The sequence below is a fragment of the Podarcis erhardii genome (genome assembly GCF_964252035.2).
Source record: "Podarcis erhardii genome assembly, chromosome: 17".
Taxonomy (NCBI): Eukaryota; Metazoa; Chordata; class Lepidosauria; order Squamata; family Lacertidae; genus Podarcis; species Podarcis erhardii.
In genome coordinates, this window is record NC_138515.1 from 6,039,483 (window position 1) to 6,056,861 (window position 17,379).

The 17,379-nt window shown below is 48.3% G+C and overlaps 1 protein-coding gene across 1 annotated transcript in view; it reads left to right on the plus strand.

Annotated features, from left to right (window-relative positions):
* Positions 1–4,639: 4,639 nt before the first annotated feature.
* Positions 4,640–17,379, plus strand: part of IL27RA (interleukin 27 receptor subunit alpha) — a 32,065-nt gene continuing 19,325 nt past the window's right edge. Inside the window, exons 1-6 of the mRNA XM_081845124.1 lie at positions 4,640–4,767; positions 8,876–8,957; positions 11,833–11,965; positions 13,635–13,804; positions 15,631–15,785; positions 16,894–17,047. Coding sequence (XP_081701250.1) covers positions 8,891–8,957; positions 11,833–11,965; positions 13,635–13,804; positions 15,631–15,785; positions 16,894–17,047 — 679 coding nt within the window. The 5' untranslated portion in view covers positions 4,640–4,767; positions 8,876–8,890. The remainder of the gene's footprint in view (positions 4,768–8,875; positions 8,958–11,832; positions 11,966–13,634; positions 13,805–15,630; positions 15,786–16,893; positions 17,048–17,379) is intronic.

Below are 17,379 nucleotides of genomic sequence, written 5' to 3' on the forward strand. Positions count from 1 at the left end.
GTTGACATGGAGGGTAACAAGAAGGCCCTTCAAGGTGGATTTAATAATCATAATCATAATCATAATATCAATGTTGATGACATAAGCAGGCCTAAAATTAGAAATGCCGCAGCAAGTTTGCTTAAAGTATGTTTTAAACCAATTGGTGGGGGTTACTCCATGATGGTGCCATCAAAGCGAAATTTCAGAGAAGCCAATGGCCTCCACTAAGCAGAATGGGCAAGAGGGCCCTCAAACACAGGAAGGCTAGCTTACCACCATTGTGACATATATCACAACCCAAAGAGTCCCCCCCGCCATTAAATCCAGAATCTAAAATGACCAAGCTGCTCCACTGTCCACCCTATGAGAAGTGCCTGAAGAATTCTGAGCAGATTCTGAAGAGTTTCGATAAGACCAACGAAATCTCTCAAGGTGGTTCTTGCATCTGCACATACTTCCAGTCTGTCCAAAGTTTCATTAAAGCCCTGGGTATTGAAATTGGCATTCCTCGTTCAACTGGGCTAGGTAAAGAGGAATGACTCTTGTGGGTCTAACCAACTGAATGCTGTATGCCGGAAGTTTTCAACCTTTTTGAGTCCACGGCTCCCTTGACCAACCACCTTCTTTCTGCGGCACCCCTGTGGCAGTGGCGTAGCGTGGGGGGTGCCAGGGGTGCCGGTCGCACCGGGCACAACATCTGGGGGGGGGCGCGAGTCCACAGGGAAGGGACAAGTTCCTTCCTCCGCCGGGCTCCCCGCCGCCACCGCCAGCCTTGCGCCCTAGCGCGCGCCGCCGCAGCCGCTGCGGCTGCGCTCCACTCACTGCTCACAGGAGGAGCAGCCGCTGCAGCAGCGCCGACGCCGCCACCAACACCTGGCCGGGCACGGGCAGCCTCCGCACCCCGACGCCGATGCCATCCCCTCGGCCCAGCCACAGGCGGCGGCTGCTTCTGCCGACTGGGAGGGAGGAGAGCTCCGAGGGGCCTCGCCGCGCCCTGCTCTCCCCAAAACCCTCCGAGAGGAAGCCGGCGGGCGGGCAAGGGTCTCCCGGCGGAAGGGGGCGCCGCTGGCTCCGGCTCTCAGCACAAGTCTCAGCCGCGGGGGGGGGGGGGGTCGGGCGAGGACGGAGCACGGCTGGAAGCCCCCGGACCAGGCCGGGGGGAGGAGAGGTGCTCGCCAAGCCCGGATCTGGAGCACTTCGGAGTGCGGGCTCCACCTACAGCCCAAGGAGAGGAGGGGGCGGGGAGGCGCCCGAGGGGAGGGGGCTTCGGCTGCCTCGGCCCGCGAGGGCTCCGCAAATAATAAATTTAATAAATTCCTGCTGAGCCTTAAGGGGGGGTCCTTGTCTCCTTCGCTTGCCCCCAGCCCCAGTGGCGTAGCGTGGGGGGTGCAGGGGGCGGCCGCAACATCTGGGGGGGCGCGCTCACACTCGAGTGCTAAAATCCAGGGGTTAGGGGGCGCAAATTACTTGCCTTGCCCCGGGTGCTGACAACCCACGCTACGCCACTGCCCTGTGGGGCTCAGGAGCCCAGTTCTGTCAACCCTTGCTTGCAGAGCTGGCAATCTCTTGTCCTTTTTCGAACACCCTCCCTTGTGGAGGGTTCCCTCAGCCTCCTCTCCTCTCCCCTCTCCTTGGGAGCTGCCCCCCACATCCCAAATAGAGATGCCTCCTCACGTCACTCTACAGGAGCCTGGGCAGAGGAGGCACCCAGCCTTAGTGGCCAAAGGTATCCAAGCACTCACCTCCCAGGCAGGCCTTGCACACAGCAAGCTTGCCCGCCCGGCCTCCCACTTGTCTGTCCATTTTGTTGGACAGGCAGCAAAGGCTGACAGACAGACTGGCTGGGCTCCCTTGCCCGCTTCTTGCTTACTCCAAGGCCACCTCAGTTCCTAGCACCCAGCACCTCCTGGCCAGCCCCAGAAGCACCATTCGCCTGTGGAGCTTGCAGCCAGGGCTGCTGCAACAAACAGTTGTACAAGCCTTTGAGAGGCAGAGAAACAAGAGGGCATCAGAGGAGGAAGGGAAGAAAAGAAAGAGGGACAGAGGTCAGGGTTGCCCACGGCAGTATCCAAGAGGCGATGGTGGAGATAGTTTGCAAAATTTGGCTCCAGAATCTCTGCACCATGCAGCAATCCCACCACACATGGAGCAATGTTCCAATGTGACCACAACCATGCCAGCATAAATTAGAGCAGCGGTCAGCAAACATTTTCAGCAGGGGGCCTGTCCATTGTTCCTCAGACCTTGTGGGGGGCCGGACTATATTTTTTTGGGGGGGGGGGGAAATGAATGAATTCCTATGCCTCACAAATAACCCAGAGATGCATTTTAAATAAAAGGACACATTCTACTCATGTAAAAACATGCTGATTCCCGGACTGTCCGTGGGCTGGATTTAGAAGACGATTGGGCCGGATTCGGCCCTCGGGCCTTAGTTTGCCTACCCATGAATTAGAGTAATCTTTGCCAATTCTGGATAGGCGGAGTCAGAGCTGTAGCTAGGGGGTTGTTGTTGCCAAATGCCAATGTGTTTTCATTATTAAGTTTGTTATGAATAAAAAAAATCATTTTAAGTTAGAGCTTAATAATTATTTCACTATTAATATACTTTTTTAAAAAAAATATTTTTAGTGAACAATTTTAACAAACAAATTATCAATCAATATAACCAATTACATTTTCCCCTTTTTATCCCCTCCCTATCCTCCCTCCCTCTCCCACCCTCCAGAGACTTCCCTCAGCTCCCTTCTCTGATTTGTTTGCACATATTATTCTCTGCACGTTAAAAAGTTATACATATCATTACCTTATCTATACTATGTTCTACTAATAAATTTGTGGATGTTTATTCAAAACCTGCCAAGGAATCCAAGTCCTTTTGTTGTCATTTTAAATAGTTTGTAAAAAGTTCCCATTCTTCCTTAAAGTCACGGTTGTCCTTCTCTCGTAGTTTATCTGTTAACTTTGCCAATTCCGCATAACTCATCAGTCTTTCTTGCCATTGTTCTTTCCTTGGGACTTCCTCATCTTTCCATCCTTGTGCTAACAAGACTCTTGCCGCTGTTGTAGCAGACATGAATAAATTCTTTGTTTTCCTTGGCAAGTCTTGCCCTAAAATAATATACTTCTTCTTAATTGTATTTCAGTTCAACAATTACCGTACTTTGAAAAAATACATATTTTGTTATGTGTAAATGGCTTTAGATACCTATTAGGTATCTAATAGCATATATTCAACACACAAAATATATTCAGCACACACAAAAAATAGCATATATTCAACACACAAAAACAGTGACAATTTGTTGTTGACAAAGGACTGCTGGACATATCAAGGGCCCCATTACCTCGAGTAGCTTAGGGCCTCATCAAACCTAAATCCAGCCCTGGGGTGGGGGCTGGCTGAGGGTTTTGCCCCAGGTGAAGCCTCCAGAGGGGCATCACAGAGGCTCCCAGCCTCTCTGTGTGTGTACGCAAATGCGCATGGGGTGTGTGCCAAACTGGGTCTTTTGACCCGGGTGAAATACAGTGGTACCTCGTGTTACAGACGCTTCAGGTTACAGATGCTTCAGGTTACAGACTCTGCTAACCCAGAAATAGTACCTCGGGTTAAGAACTTTGCTTCAGGATGAGAACAGAAATCACGCAGTGGCAGTGGGAGGCCCCATTAGCTAAAGTGGTGCTTCAGGTTAAGAACAGTTTGAGGTTAAGAACGGACCTCCAGAACGAATTAAGTTCTTAACCCGAGGTACCACTGTAAAGCCTAGTATCACCCCTGGGCGGATTGGAGTCCAGTGCCATTTTCACACTGCTTTCAGTGTGGCTTTCTGTATTCTTACAGAAATTGTATTTAGTGGCGGTTTAGACCCCATTGCTCCCCATACTTTGTCACTCCATCCGGAGACCCAGATCATTCTCCAATGAGAAGAGTGTGGGGGTGGGGGACGCCGCCAGAGCAACCCCCACCCACTGCCCGCCAGGCTTTGAGGGGCGCACTCATGGCGAACTGCGACACTTTGCAAGACTCGCAGAAATAGCGCTGAGCTCGCAGGGCGCTTGAGCTGCTGCGTCCTTCTCAGTCCGGCTGCGCTCGGAGCGACAGTCGCCGCCCTCCGCCCACGCTGCGCCTCTGCGCCTTTGCGCTTGGCTAAGGCTCCCTAACGTTTCCCCACATTGCGGGGGGTTGGACTAGATGACCCTCGGTGTCCCTTCCAACTCTACAATTCTGTGATTCCCCCCCATAGCCCCGCACACGTGCTGGGAGGAATGGGCGCCCTGCCGGCCCACCCCACCCACTCCCCAAGCAGGGGAAACGAGTGAGTTTGTCGTGTGAGTCACGATTTGGATGAGACACGATTTCCTCTTTACGGGATCCCGGCGTGACTCTTGCTTTTCTTCCACCCGCTTCCCCCTCCGCGCTCAAAAAGCCGGGAAGGCCAAGGAAGGGAGGCTTGTCGCCCCTTCCACCCAGGGAAGACGAGCCCCCCATCGCCCCCCGACTGCGCTCCAAGAAGGAGCAGCCCGTCGCGGAACAGGCTTGGTGCGTCGCGGGGCGGAGCGCGATCGGGCAGCGGGAGGAGCGAGCTACACTTAGTGCCCTCGAAAAGAAAAAAAGCCCCGAGCTCATTTCCTTCCTCCGCGAAGAGAAGAACCCGGCTCGGGGGCTCGTCGCTCCGGAGTCCCGCCGGGGTCCCCGAGGGGCGCCTTGGGGAGCGCGCGGCTTGGGGAGCCGTCGTCTGGCCGAGCGGGCGCTGGAGTTTCCTCCCGGCGCGCAAAGGATGCCGTGTAAGTAACGAGGCGAGCCGATGACTTTCTCCCCTCTGGGGGGATCCTGGGGGCATCCTGCTGGCACGGTGGGTCCTCCTCGGTCTTCTCTCTTGGCAGGTGGGACGGGCGGAGGGGAAAGAGGATCCGGATTAGTCCCGGAGGCAGGACAAAAGAGCCGCTGCATCATCGACGAGGCTTGAGCTGGGCAGGCTGCTCGCTCGTGATCTGGGGCCAAAGCCGGGAAGGGCTCCACCACAACGTGGTTCCTGGCTCTCCTTTCATCCGCTTCTCTTCCTTTCTCCAGTTTGACGTTGTGTACGCGCCAGTGGCGTAGCGTGGGGGGTGCAGGGGGGGCCGGCCGCACCGGGCGCAACATCTGGGGGTTAGGGTTAGGGGGCGCAAATCCACGGGTTAGGGGGCGCAAATCCATGGGTTAGGGGTCACAAATTACTTGCCTTGCCCCGGGTGCTGACAATCCACGCTACGCCACTGGTACGCGCTATGCCTTTAAAGCGCATCTCGTCCCCTCCCGAAGAATTCTCCCCCCCCCCCAATTTTTTTATTGATTTTCCAAATTTATGACAAACATATAAAAGAAAACATCAAAAAGAAACACAAACATACACGCAAACATAAATCCTAACTGTAACCGTTCCATTTTTGTTAACATTGTTGGGTGACTTCCTCAAATCCCCCTGGCTGAATTTCCATATATATCATTGCAGCAGTTTTCCAAAACTAATTTCACCTAAAAATCACTTAGTCAATTAACCTCTTTCTTTCTTTTCATTTTAACTTTAAACATATTGTTCTATAACATCACATACAGTGGTACCTCAGGTTACATATTCCTCAGGTTACATACGCTTCAGGTTACAGACTCCGCTAACCCAGAAATAATGCTTCAGGTTAAGAACTTTGCTTCAGGATGAGAACAGAAATCGTGCTCCAGCGGCACGGCAGCAGCGGGAGGCCCCATTAGCTAAAGTGGTGCTTCAGGTTAAGAACAGTTTCAGATTAAGAACAGACCTCCAGAACGAATTAAGTACTTAACCCGAGGTACCACTGTATTTAAATCCTAGGCCAATCTGATACTTGCAAGTAATTCTGTTTAAGTTATCTTAACACATTTAGCTAAATAGCTAAATAAATTTCTTCCATTCCTCCTGGTATTCCTCCTCCTTTTGGTCACGGCCCTCTCGAAGAATTCTGGGCACTATAGTTTAAGGGTTGCTGGGAATCGCAACCTTGCGAGGAGCAAACTACGGTGCCCAAACTTATTTGAGGACAATCAGTATAGCGCTCAGACAGCCCTAGAAGCCTGCTTTCAAACCATGGGATCCAGCTCAGCTGGGAAAAGTGACAGTAAGGAAAGAGACCTCCTCCTGCTTCTTTTCAAGAATGCAGAACTACTGCACACTGTAGGCTGGCAACCAGTTTTATGAGTCTGTCACTTTAAGAAAGTGGAGGGGACTGCACTGGGTGGGTTAGGTTAATCTCTATGACCTAAAGGGGGCTGGCAATAAGTTCCCATTGCTACGATCACCTTCACTTCCCCCATAAATTTACTTCTGCAGTGGCTCCTGGGTGAGCCAACTAGTTGTGTTTTAGGGGCGGGGGTTGCCTTAGTTAGGATCCCTATTGTCAGGGAACAAGAATAAATGCTGTGCCCACATAGGTGCATGGAGCCCGATTGCTTCTGCCTTGCAAGTGGGGAAACCTGGAATCATAGTTTGTTTCTGCTTAATAAGTCAGGATTGGTAGCCAGGTTTTAAAAACTAAGGTTATTTGTTGCTTTTGAATTCTGGACTTGCTAGGAAGAAATAAACCCAGATCCCAGGTGGAGACATTGCACTAGGCTGGGGGAGGAGCAGAGTAGAAACATAGAGTGGTTTATCAAGGTAGACCTTATTGTTGCATGAAGACATGTCCAATGACAGCATCTTTCAAAATAGCTGCATCTTCTGTTAGGGACACACAATTAGTGGCATGGGCTGTAGAAGCTGCAAACAAAATGAAACTCTGACCGTGCATTTGTTAAGCCTTATATGATCACTTTGTCCAGCAGTGGCCAGAGGTACATAAGGGACCCACCTCCCCTTTGTGGATCAAGAAGTAAGAAAGGTGAGCCTTGGTGGCTTCTAGATACGATGAGTGACTACCAGGGTCAGCCAAAATTTGTGGACTCCTGGTTAAGGCAACAAAACATAGTTAGCTCTTACCATTCTTATGTGTAATGTTTCAATCATTGCTACTGTGAGAAAGGGATGCAGGTGGCGCTGTGGTCTAAACCACTGAGCCTCTTGGGCTTGCCAATCAGAAGGTAGGCGGTTCATATCCGCACAGCGGGGTGAGCTCCCATTGTTCTGTCCCAGCTCCTGCCAACCTAGCAGTTTGAAAGCACGCCAGCGCAAGTAGATAAATAGGTACCGCTGCGGCGGGAAGGTAAACGGCGTTTCCGTGCGCTCTGGTTTCTGTCACTGTGTTTCGTTGCACCAGAAGGGGTTTAGTCATGCTGGCCACATGACCTGGAAAGCCATCTGCGGACAAACGGCGTCTCCCTTGGCTTGAAAGTGAGAGGAGCGTCACAACCCCATTGTTGCCTTTGACTGGACTTAACTGTCCAGGGTCCTTTACCTTTTTACATTTACTGCAAGAACAAGATTTCTCCACCTGTCCACTGCTGTGTCAAATTGTATGTGGAATGTAGTTAAGAACATAAGGCAGGGGTCAGCAAACTTTTTCAGCAGGGGGCTGGTCCACTGTCCCTCAGACCTTGTGCGGGGGGCTGGACTATATTTTGAAAAAAATAAATGAACAAATTCCTGTGTCCCACAAATAACCCAGAGATGCATTTTAAAGAAAAGCACACATTCTACTCATGTAAAAACACGCTGATTCCTGGATCGTCTGCGGGCTGGATTGAGAATGCAATTGGACTGGATCTAGGCCCCGGGCCTTAGTTTGCCTACCCATGACATAAGAAGAACTCTGCTGGCTGAGACCAAAGGCCCATCTAGTCCAGTGTCCTGTTCTCATTGTGGCCAATGAGATGACTGTGGGTGTTATGTACTGAAGTTCTCACCCTGGGCCAGCAGGGGGATACTGTAGATAGTTATGCAAATGAAGGATCGAAAGTGACGTTCAGTGATTGGATAGTTTGTATGCAAATGACGGATCGAAAGTGACGTTCAGTGATTGGTTAGTTACAGAAAATGGTTACTGTTGCATTCTAGTGGAGCTCTATATAAGCAGGCTGACTGAGCTCCTCAGTTCAGTTCTGTTCCAGCTTACAAATAAAGAGCTGCTTTGGAAGAATCGCCGTGTTGTCTGATATGTTCGCCCACAACTTAACAGTGGGAAGCTCAAAAGAATGACCTGAGCACTCGCCCAACAACTTGTGCTCACCTGCACCCGGCATTCAGGTGCATACATTGCCTCTGACATTGGAAGCAGAACATGGAGTTATGCAGTCAGCAATGGCTCCCACTGGAGCCATAGTACCTGTGGCGTTGCCAGTGGTGAGTCCCACACAGCTGCTTCCCCTGCCAGTCTTTGTTTTTTCTTTTAATTAATTTTTATTAAATTTTCCACTTTAACAATCCGATCAAATCAAATTAAACATTCCAAATTATACATATACATATCAAATAATCCAAATATTCTGCCAAATTTTAAATTTTTAGTAGGACATCCCATGCTTCAAGTTCGGAGGGTTCTGATCATCTCACACGTCTCCTGCTTTTCATAGACACTTCCAATGGTTCCTCTAATTCTTTCTGTTGTTAACCTTCCTTCTTTCACAGCCTCCGAGTTGTTCCCACAAGCGAGTTAAAACAAGCAATGATGTGTTTCTGTGTGGATTTTATGTCTATGATTCCCCTCTATAAGTTCGCAGCATCTCCTCACACGCTGGTGTTTCTGCCGAATCAATCCCCTGCCAATCTTTGAGCTCGTAAAAAAGTTTTGTGCTTTAGTTCCTTGAAGGTTCCAATGTGCCATTCTGACATGGGCACACAAATAAAGTCCACATAAATAAATATAGTAAATGGGGGGAGGCATTTAATTCAGTGCTGCTTGACTTTGTCCTTATCTCATGATCCACCATTGCTGTCTCTTAATACAGGACATTGCTGGCACTATGGGAAACAGGGGGAATGCAGCGTGGCTGTTGCTTCTGTCGTTAAAGGTCTTTGGGCTGAAAAAAGGTAAGGTATCAGCATTCATCATTTCCTTCATACAAGACTGTCTCAAAAATTTCATAGCTGAGCCAATTACGACTCCTGCTATTGTCTCTCACACACAGCTGTGTGGCAACTGATTATTTGTGGCACTGTGCCACTTAGCTGTAGCATTTGTGCGACTATCCCAGCTCCCGGTATGCCCCACGGAGGACCTTAAGGTCCATAAATAGCAACACCCTAGAGGTCCCGGACCCTAAGTAAGTCAGATTAGCCTCAACCAGAGCCAGGGCCTTTTCAACACTGGCCCCGCCTTGGTGGAACGCTCTGTCTCATGAGACCAGGGCCCTGCAGGATCTGATTTCTTTCCGCAGGGCCTGTAAGACAGAGTTGTTCCGCCTGGCCTTTGGCTTGGAATCAATTTTGATTCCCTCCCGCTTTTTCGTTTTTCCTTTCTTCTCCTGTGATGAGGCTGCATTTTAATGTTTTAATGTTGTATTTTAATCTTGTTTTTAAGTTGTATTCATTCAACTTGTTTTTATTATTGCTTGTTAGCCGCCCTGAGCCCGGCCTTGGCTGGGGAGGGTGGGGTATAAATAAAATTTATTATTATTATTACGTGCGAGTGGCTGGTGGCATAGGTCTTTAATGCCACGAGTCCAAAATTTGGGGGATGCAAACCAGCCTGGGCACCAGAGTTTGTGATGCTAATTAGCTAGGCTGGTGTGATATCACCAACATCAAGCTTGCCCGGGAACTAAGCTCTCTCGGAATGGAAGGAGACAGGTGAAGCAGTGGGTTACAGCTATCTGAAGGAAGTGGTGGTGTAGGAGACAGATAAATGCGCGAGGGAATACAGTGGTGCCCTGCAAGACGAATGCCTCGCAAGACGGAAAACCTGCTAGACGAAAGGGTTTTCCGTTTTGGAGGTGCTTCGCAAAACGAATTTCCTATGGGCTTGCTTCGCAAGATGAAAATGTCTTGTGAGTTCCTGCGGGGTTTTTTTCCTTTTCCCACCCTTTTTCTAAGCCGCTAAGCCGCTTATCTGCTTATCCGCTAAGCCGCTAAAAGCCACTAATAGCGCTAATAGCGCTAATCCGCTAAGCCGTCAATGGGCTTGCTTTGCAAGACGAAAAAACTGCTAGACGAAGAGACTCGCAGAACGGATTCTTTTCGTCTTGCGAGGCACCACTGTAAGTGCAAGGGAGATAATGTTTCAGAATGAGAAGGGTGTGAGAGGGCAGGGGAGCAAGGACAGGAAAGGCTGTGAGCTCTTGGGGAGAGAGGGCAGGAGGCAAGGCGGACAGAGCAGGGAGTGTTTGAGAAGCAGAGACTTGAGAAAACAGTAAATGGTGGAGGCATGAAGGTGCAGGCGAAGGAGAAAGCAGGGCTAAGGCCTAGAGACAGCAGGGGCCTGTGTGGTATTGACAGGAAGGAAGTGAAGATGCTGAGAAGGTGTGTGTGGTGGGGAGCTGTGGGTCAGAAATGCAATTATTGTTGAGCCTTTTAAGCTGCATCTGTAGAGGAATGATGAGGATGATTTATTAAATTTTTATCTTGCCCTTCATCCAAGGAGCACAGGGTAGTTCACATCATCATCATCATCATCATCATCATCATCATCATCATCATTCATTCCCCCACCCATCCGGACAGTTTACAGAACATATAAAAACCTCCCAATACAGGGCTGCCTTCAGATGTTTTCTAAAAGTCATATACAGTCATACCTCGGGTTACAGACGCCTCAGGTTGCGTTTTTTCGGGTTACAGGTGCGCCGAAACCTGGAAGTACCAGAACGGGTTACTTGTGGGTTTCGGCGGTTTCACATGTGCAGAAGCGCTAAATTGTGCTTTGCGCATATGCAGAAGCACCGAATCGCAACCTGCGCATGCACAGATGCAGCACTGTGCTGTGGGTTGCGAACGTGCATCCCGCACGGATCACGTTCGCAACCCGAGTGTCCACTGTAATGGTTGATTTCCTTAACATCTGATGAGAAGGCGTTCTACAGGGAGGGTGCTACCACTGTGAAGGCCCTCTATCTGGTTCCCATAACATAGTAACATACAAAAACAATACCTGCCCTACCCCCCCTCCCCCCGTTCAAAATGCCATAGATTGTTTAATTAGCCACAGGTCTGGGAGAAGAGGGATGTTTTTACCTGGCACCTAAATATATGCAATGAAGGTGCCAGGCAAACCTCCCTGGGGAGCGCATCCCACAAATGGGGAGCCACTGCAGAAAAGCCCCCCTGTTTTATTCTGGATTCTTTGGGGAGATGTTGTAAACCCCTTAGAGATTTGTTTTCTATAATAATAATAATAATAATAATAATAATAATAATAATAATAATAATAATACCACCAATGGGGGGAAATGGGACTTAGAAATTCCATTGTGGTGACTACCATCTAGGTTTAAGGTGCCATTTGGTGATTAGCTTATACAGTGTAACCTCGGTTTTCAACTTCCGAAACGTTCAAAAACCGAGGAGCAATGGGCAATCGGCAAAATGCATTGAGAAAATGGAAAAACACACAGTGGAAGCTGTTTGACTTCCGAGGTGCGTTCGAAGATGGAAGCAATGACTTCCGTGTTTTCGGCGTTCAGCTTCTGAAGTGCTCAGCTTCTGAGATGCTCGAAAACTGAGGTTCCACTGTATATTGGAGATGTTTTAATGATGTTTGTATTGCTCTGTCACTTGTTGTTTGCTGCGCTCTGCTCCTTTGGGGGGTAAAGTGCAGGATAGAAATGTAACAAACAAACAAATAGAGAGAGAAGGGTGCTAATTCTGTCTGGACAACTAGGATCACTTCCCTTGAATTTTAATAGTGCAAGATAATGGCTGTGTTTTCTGTGGCTTAAGTGCTGATTTTGGAATATGTCTCTATTTGCAGGTGACCCTGATGCCCCCACGGACCTGAAATGTTATCAGTCAGTGCCCAGCAATATTGTGAACTGCAGTTGGTCTACCAGAGAGCCTCCAGATGCTAATGCTACCCATGTCCTCTACTATAAGAGCCTGAAATTGTAAGCAAGACATTACCTGTGTTTCCCTGTGCTGATCCAGCCCCAGAGAGCCTGTGGATTTTGGCATGAAAGAGGCAAAACTTCCAAAATGTCAGGCAGAATTTGCTTTGTCGGCCTTAGGAAGTGTGTGTGTGTGTGTGTGTGTGTGTGCATCAGTGCGTGTGTGCGCTTGGGTGGCAGTCCTCACAATGTGCTGCAACTTCCTCACTCTATTGTTAGCCGCGTTGGTCTCAAATGCCATTTCAGCATTCTTCAGGGAGGCAAAAGGGTTTCTACCAAGGTCTTATCAGCAAAAGAAGTCACTGCATTTGATTGACAGAACCTTCCAGGGAGTTTCTGACTCTGGAAGTTACCTGCCTGGACAGGAGTTGTCTGCCATTATGCTTCAGACAGCTTTGCAAATAAGTCCAGACTCATCATGAGCCCACAGACCTTGTTTTTAAACTAACCTGCCTCCTCACACATCACTCTATTGGCCGGCGTCACTGTGAGTTGGAAAGTCCCCTGCCGAAAATCTCACGTCTGCTTGAACTTACCAGGTACCCTTAGGCAAGCCAGACTCCAATGAGCCAGTGGCGTAGCGTGGGTTGTCAGCACCCGGGGCAAGGCAAGTAATTTATACCCCCTAACCCCCAGATGTTGCGCCCGGTGCGGCCGGCCCCGCTGTACCCCCCACGCTACGCCACTGCAATGAGCCCCACATCTGCAGTATGGAGACAATAGTAATACCTCATAATTATACCTCATAATTCCTCAGATACCCTATTACTCGGAGGGAAAGTGTTCAGGTTGACTTTAACAATCTCTGCATATAGACCACTTCCAGGCCGGTCAGGAATTAAGCTCCTGTTGCCCAGTATTCATTATGACCTTTCTCTGTGTCTTTGCATGGGGCAATCGCTACTTCCTACTTACATCTCCAAATTCTTGATTATTTTTCACAAACCCTCCATATTTGCCTGTTGCTTACTTTTTTAAAAAATAAGTCAAATATGTACTGCTCTTGGTTTGTAGATGAATTGGCATTGGGGTTTTTTAGCAGGCATTCCTAGTCATTCCAGAAAGCAATTGTTCTCTAAAATTTGTGGTAGTACTGTATATTTATTTATTTCTATATCACATATGTATTATTATTATTATTATTATTATTATTATTATTATTACTGTAGCCAACACAGAGGCATGTGTATGAAAATGCATAGTCTTGGGAGACCAAATTTACAAATTCCACACTCAGAACAAAACAAATTACCCACTTTACATAACTCTTTATTCTGAATTGGAAATGGGGGATTTGCAGGATTTTTGTGGCAAGGTTTTGCAAGGAATGGTAAGTCCTGGGCAATATATTTGTATAACCAAAGGTAAAGGTAAAGAGACCCCTGACCGACTCCGGGGTTGCAGCGTTCATCTCGCTTTATTGGCCGAGGGAGCTGGAGTACAGCTTCCGGGTCATGTGGCCAGCATGATTAAGCCGCTTCTGGCGAACCAGAGCAGTGCACGGAAACGCTGTTTACCTTCCTGCCGGAGCAGTACCTATTTATCTACTTGCACTTTGACGTGCTTTCGAACTGGTAGGTTGGCAGGAATTTTTATAAGTAAGGAGTGGCAAATACTCACTTTTGATTCATGCCGCAATTGCCTTTCCTCTTTCTGCCTTTTTCTCTAGTCATCCTGGCGAACCCCCCAGGCGTGGAGCTCCCAGCAAGCAGAACTGGTTGCTTATTGAAAGGCGCAACCTGACACAGGGGGACAGCTACAGTGTTTGGGTAGAAACCAATCACGGCATGGCTGGGATTGTAACTTCCGCTAAGTTAAACTTCAGCCTGCATGAAATAGGTGAGAGAAAATAGACACAGAGTGCTTTGGGGAAGGGTCTAGATAAACTTGCAGATGAGGATAAAAAAATATTACTAACAATAGTAAGGTAAACAAGGTAAAGGATCCCTGGACAGTTAAGTCCAGTTTAATTCGACTATGGCGTTGCGGTGCACATCTTGCTTTCAGGCCGAGGGAGCTAGCGTTTGTCCACAGACAGCTTTCCGGGTCATGTGGCCAGCAGGACTAAACTGCTTCTGGTGCAACAGAACACTGTGATGGAAACCAGAGTGCACAGAAACGCCATTTACCTTCCCGCTGCAGCGTTACCTATTTATCTACTTGCACTGGCGTGCTTTCGAACTGCTAGATTGTCAGGAGCTGGGACAAATCAATGGGAGCTCACCCCATCACGGGGATTCAAACCGCCAACCTTCTGATTGACCAGCCCAAGAGGCTCAGTGCTAAAAATAGTACCAGTGTGCTTGCCCACTTGTGTGTATCAGTGCAGGCTCAGTGTCAGCATCAGGTAACTCTTGGCAGTTGCTGAGACCCCAACAGGGGACCTAGTGGCAGTGCTGGCCTTCATCCCCAGAACTAAACAGCTGGGCCTGTGAGTACCACTTTGGAATTCCCACAATGCCTAAAGACTTAACATGATGTAGTATCACTGTGGGGTATTGTGGGAAATTCAGGATGCCACCACTTCCACCACCATGAAAGCTTGTGGATGGGGGACCAGTGATGTGGGAGGCTGGGCTGCCAGAGGGCCCTCTGCCAAGGGCCATCTCACATCTGGAGCTGATCTTGCATCTGTGTGGTACAGGGCAGCTTGAATAATGGTGTTACGCTGCAATAGAGGATCACGCCTGCAGATTCCACAGTGATGTCACGAGCTGTGAAATTCCAGACACCTCAGCTTTTCTATTGTTCAAGGAAAAATGGCAACTTATACCCCTAAAGACTTTGACACTTGAAATTATGTGGCTGGGGCTTTCAGTGGGTCCTGTTAAATTTACTTAAAGCAGTTTCCAGCCCATCCAAGTTATCTCTAGTTCTGCAACACTCACCACTTCACTGCATTCAGTCCTGTGTGTGCTTTCTCAAAAATGTGCGCACAAATCCTGTGAGTAGACTAAATTGTGAAAGTGAATCAAATGCGCTATCTCATGTTGCATTTTTGTTTGGTTGGTTTTGGCCTCCCAATATTTGGATCCTGAAAGAATTTAGAACACCTTGAAAAGTCACTGCGCTGACTGCAGAAGTCCACCTAATCTCTCCCTGACTTCTGAGAAAAACACTAGACTGCTTCCTCTTGTTCATAAGAAACCAGTAACTTTAGTAATAAAAACAGTGGAAGTTGTGATGTGGAATTGCAGGCCACCTGCTCTGTGGACATGCTGACCCTTGATCTTACTCCTCAGCATTTGTTTCCTGGGTTTTGTTTAGAGTTTGTTGTTACAGTGGTACCTCAGGATGCGAACGGGATCCATTCCGGAGCCCCGTTTGCATCTTGAACAGAATGTAAGATGTGGCAGTGTGTCTGGTCGCGTTTTGTGTGCGCAGGTCGCGTTTTGCCGCTTCCGCGCATGTGCGTGACGTCATTTTGACCGTCTGTGCATGTGCGAGCTGTGAAACCCAAAAGTAACACACTCCATTACTTCCGGGTCGCTGTGGAGTGCAACCCAAAAATACTTATCCTGAAGCGTATTTATCCCAAGGTATGACTGTATAGCATAGTTATGGCTCCATTCCTGATGCTTAGAGTGGAGCGTGGGAAGTAGGAGTGAAGGGTAAGCAACAAGGGTTCTTGTGCCTGAGGCCTTTCTCTGCATTGCTTCTTTCAGTGAAGCCTCCTCCTCCTGATCTGGAGCCTGTGGTGTTTGAGTCCTCTGTCGCTACAGTGAGTTGGAAGAACCCTCACTGGTCTGAATCCCTTCATCACCAGCCGCTCACCTGTGCCCTTCGATACAAGATGTCCAAGGACCACAGCTGGACCTACGTGAGTCTGTTTTGTTTGGATGCATGGGTCTGTTTCCCCATCCCATCAGCTGTTACCCAGCTTGTATTCTGGGAGAACTGCAACCTGAGGAATCTGAGACAATTATGGTGTTTGGCACATCACAGCAACAAACCTGGGAGACCAAGCATATTCTCTGTGGGTGCACATTGAAATGATTTGAGAAGAAAGCACAGAGACCTCAGTGGATGTTAAACAGCTTCCCAAACTGGAACAGAACCTAGGAGTCTCAGCTCCAATTGTTTGGCGTTGCTTTCCCTCTCAGTGATAAAAAATAACAACTTATTATTATTATTTATACCCCACCTTATTCCCTAAGAGGGGCTCAAGATGGCTTACAAATAATAATAAGAACAGAAAAGACACGTTAAAAACCGATTAAACATCGATAGAATTAAATTAAAACCATACAATTAATTTCTGTAGAAATAGCATGGCACCAGCCCTTTCATTAAAAGCAGTCAGTTTTCAAAAACCTGTTGGAACAATAAAATCTTCACTAGGCAGCAGAAAGACAACAAGGAAGAAGGCAGTCTGGCTTCTCTAGGGAGGGAGTTCCACAATTGTCTGGAGCAGCCAGCGCCGAGAAGGCCCTGTCCTGTGTCCCCACCAAGTGTATCTGAGATGGTGGTGGGACAGAGACAAGGGTGTTCCCTGAAGATCTCAGAACCAGGACAGGTTCATAGGAGGGAATATGGTCTCCTAACACCTCACTCCCCGTGCTCTCCTGCATCTACTCCCTGCTAAACTTCCTGCTATTCTGATGAATGTTTATGTTGATGATTTTTGTTTTGTTTTGTTTTTATTATTTTTATTTGAAGGCAAGTATATCAGCACAACAACAATAGCAGGAGAAAATGGGGTTGGGGGTTGTTTTACCTGATTTGTGAGATGTTTTCTATAGATTCTTACTTTAAAAGAGGAATATAACTGCTACTTCTATTGCTACGATGAATAATAAGAGTAATAATAATAATAATAATGACGATAATTGGTCTTTAAGGTGCTACTGGAAGGAATTTGTTTTGTTTTGACTATGGCAGACCAACACGGCTACCTATCTGTAAATGACGATAATGTTCTTTCCCAGCTGAGTGAGGAGCATGTAGACCAGGAAGGGTATGACCTGGAGGACCTGAAGCCATTCACTTCCTACGAGGTGCAGGTACAATGCATTCCAGAAATGAAAAAAGGTTTCTGGAGTGAATGGAGTTCTTCCCAGACCTTCGTAACCCCAGAGGCAGGTACGTACAGCCCTGGAAGGGACCCAAGTGGCACTGTGGTCTAAACCACTGAGCCTTTTGGGCTTGCTGATTGTAAGGTCAGCAGTTCGAATCCCGACGACGGGGTGAGCTCCCGTTGCTCTGTTCCAGCTCCTGCCAACCTAGCAGTTCAAAAGCATCCCAGTGCAAGTAGAAGGTTGGAAGGTTGGTGGTTCAAAGCCCCGTGACGGGGTGAGCTCCTGTTACCCTATCCTAGCTCCTGCCAACCTAGCAGTTCAAAAGCACAGCAGTGCAAGTAGATAAATAGGTACCATTGTGGTGGGAAGGTAAATGGCGTTTCTGTACGCTCTGAG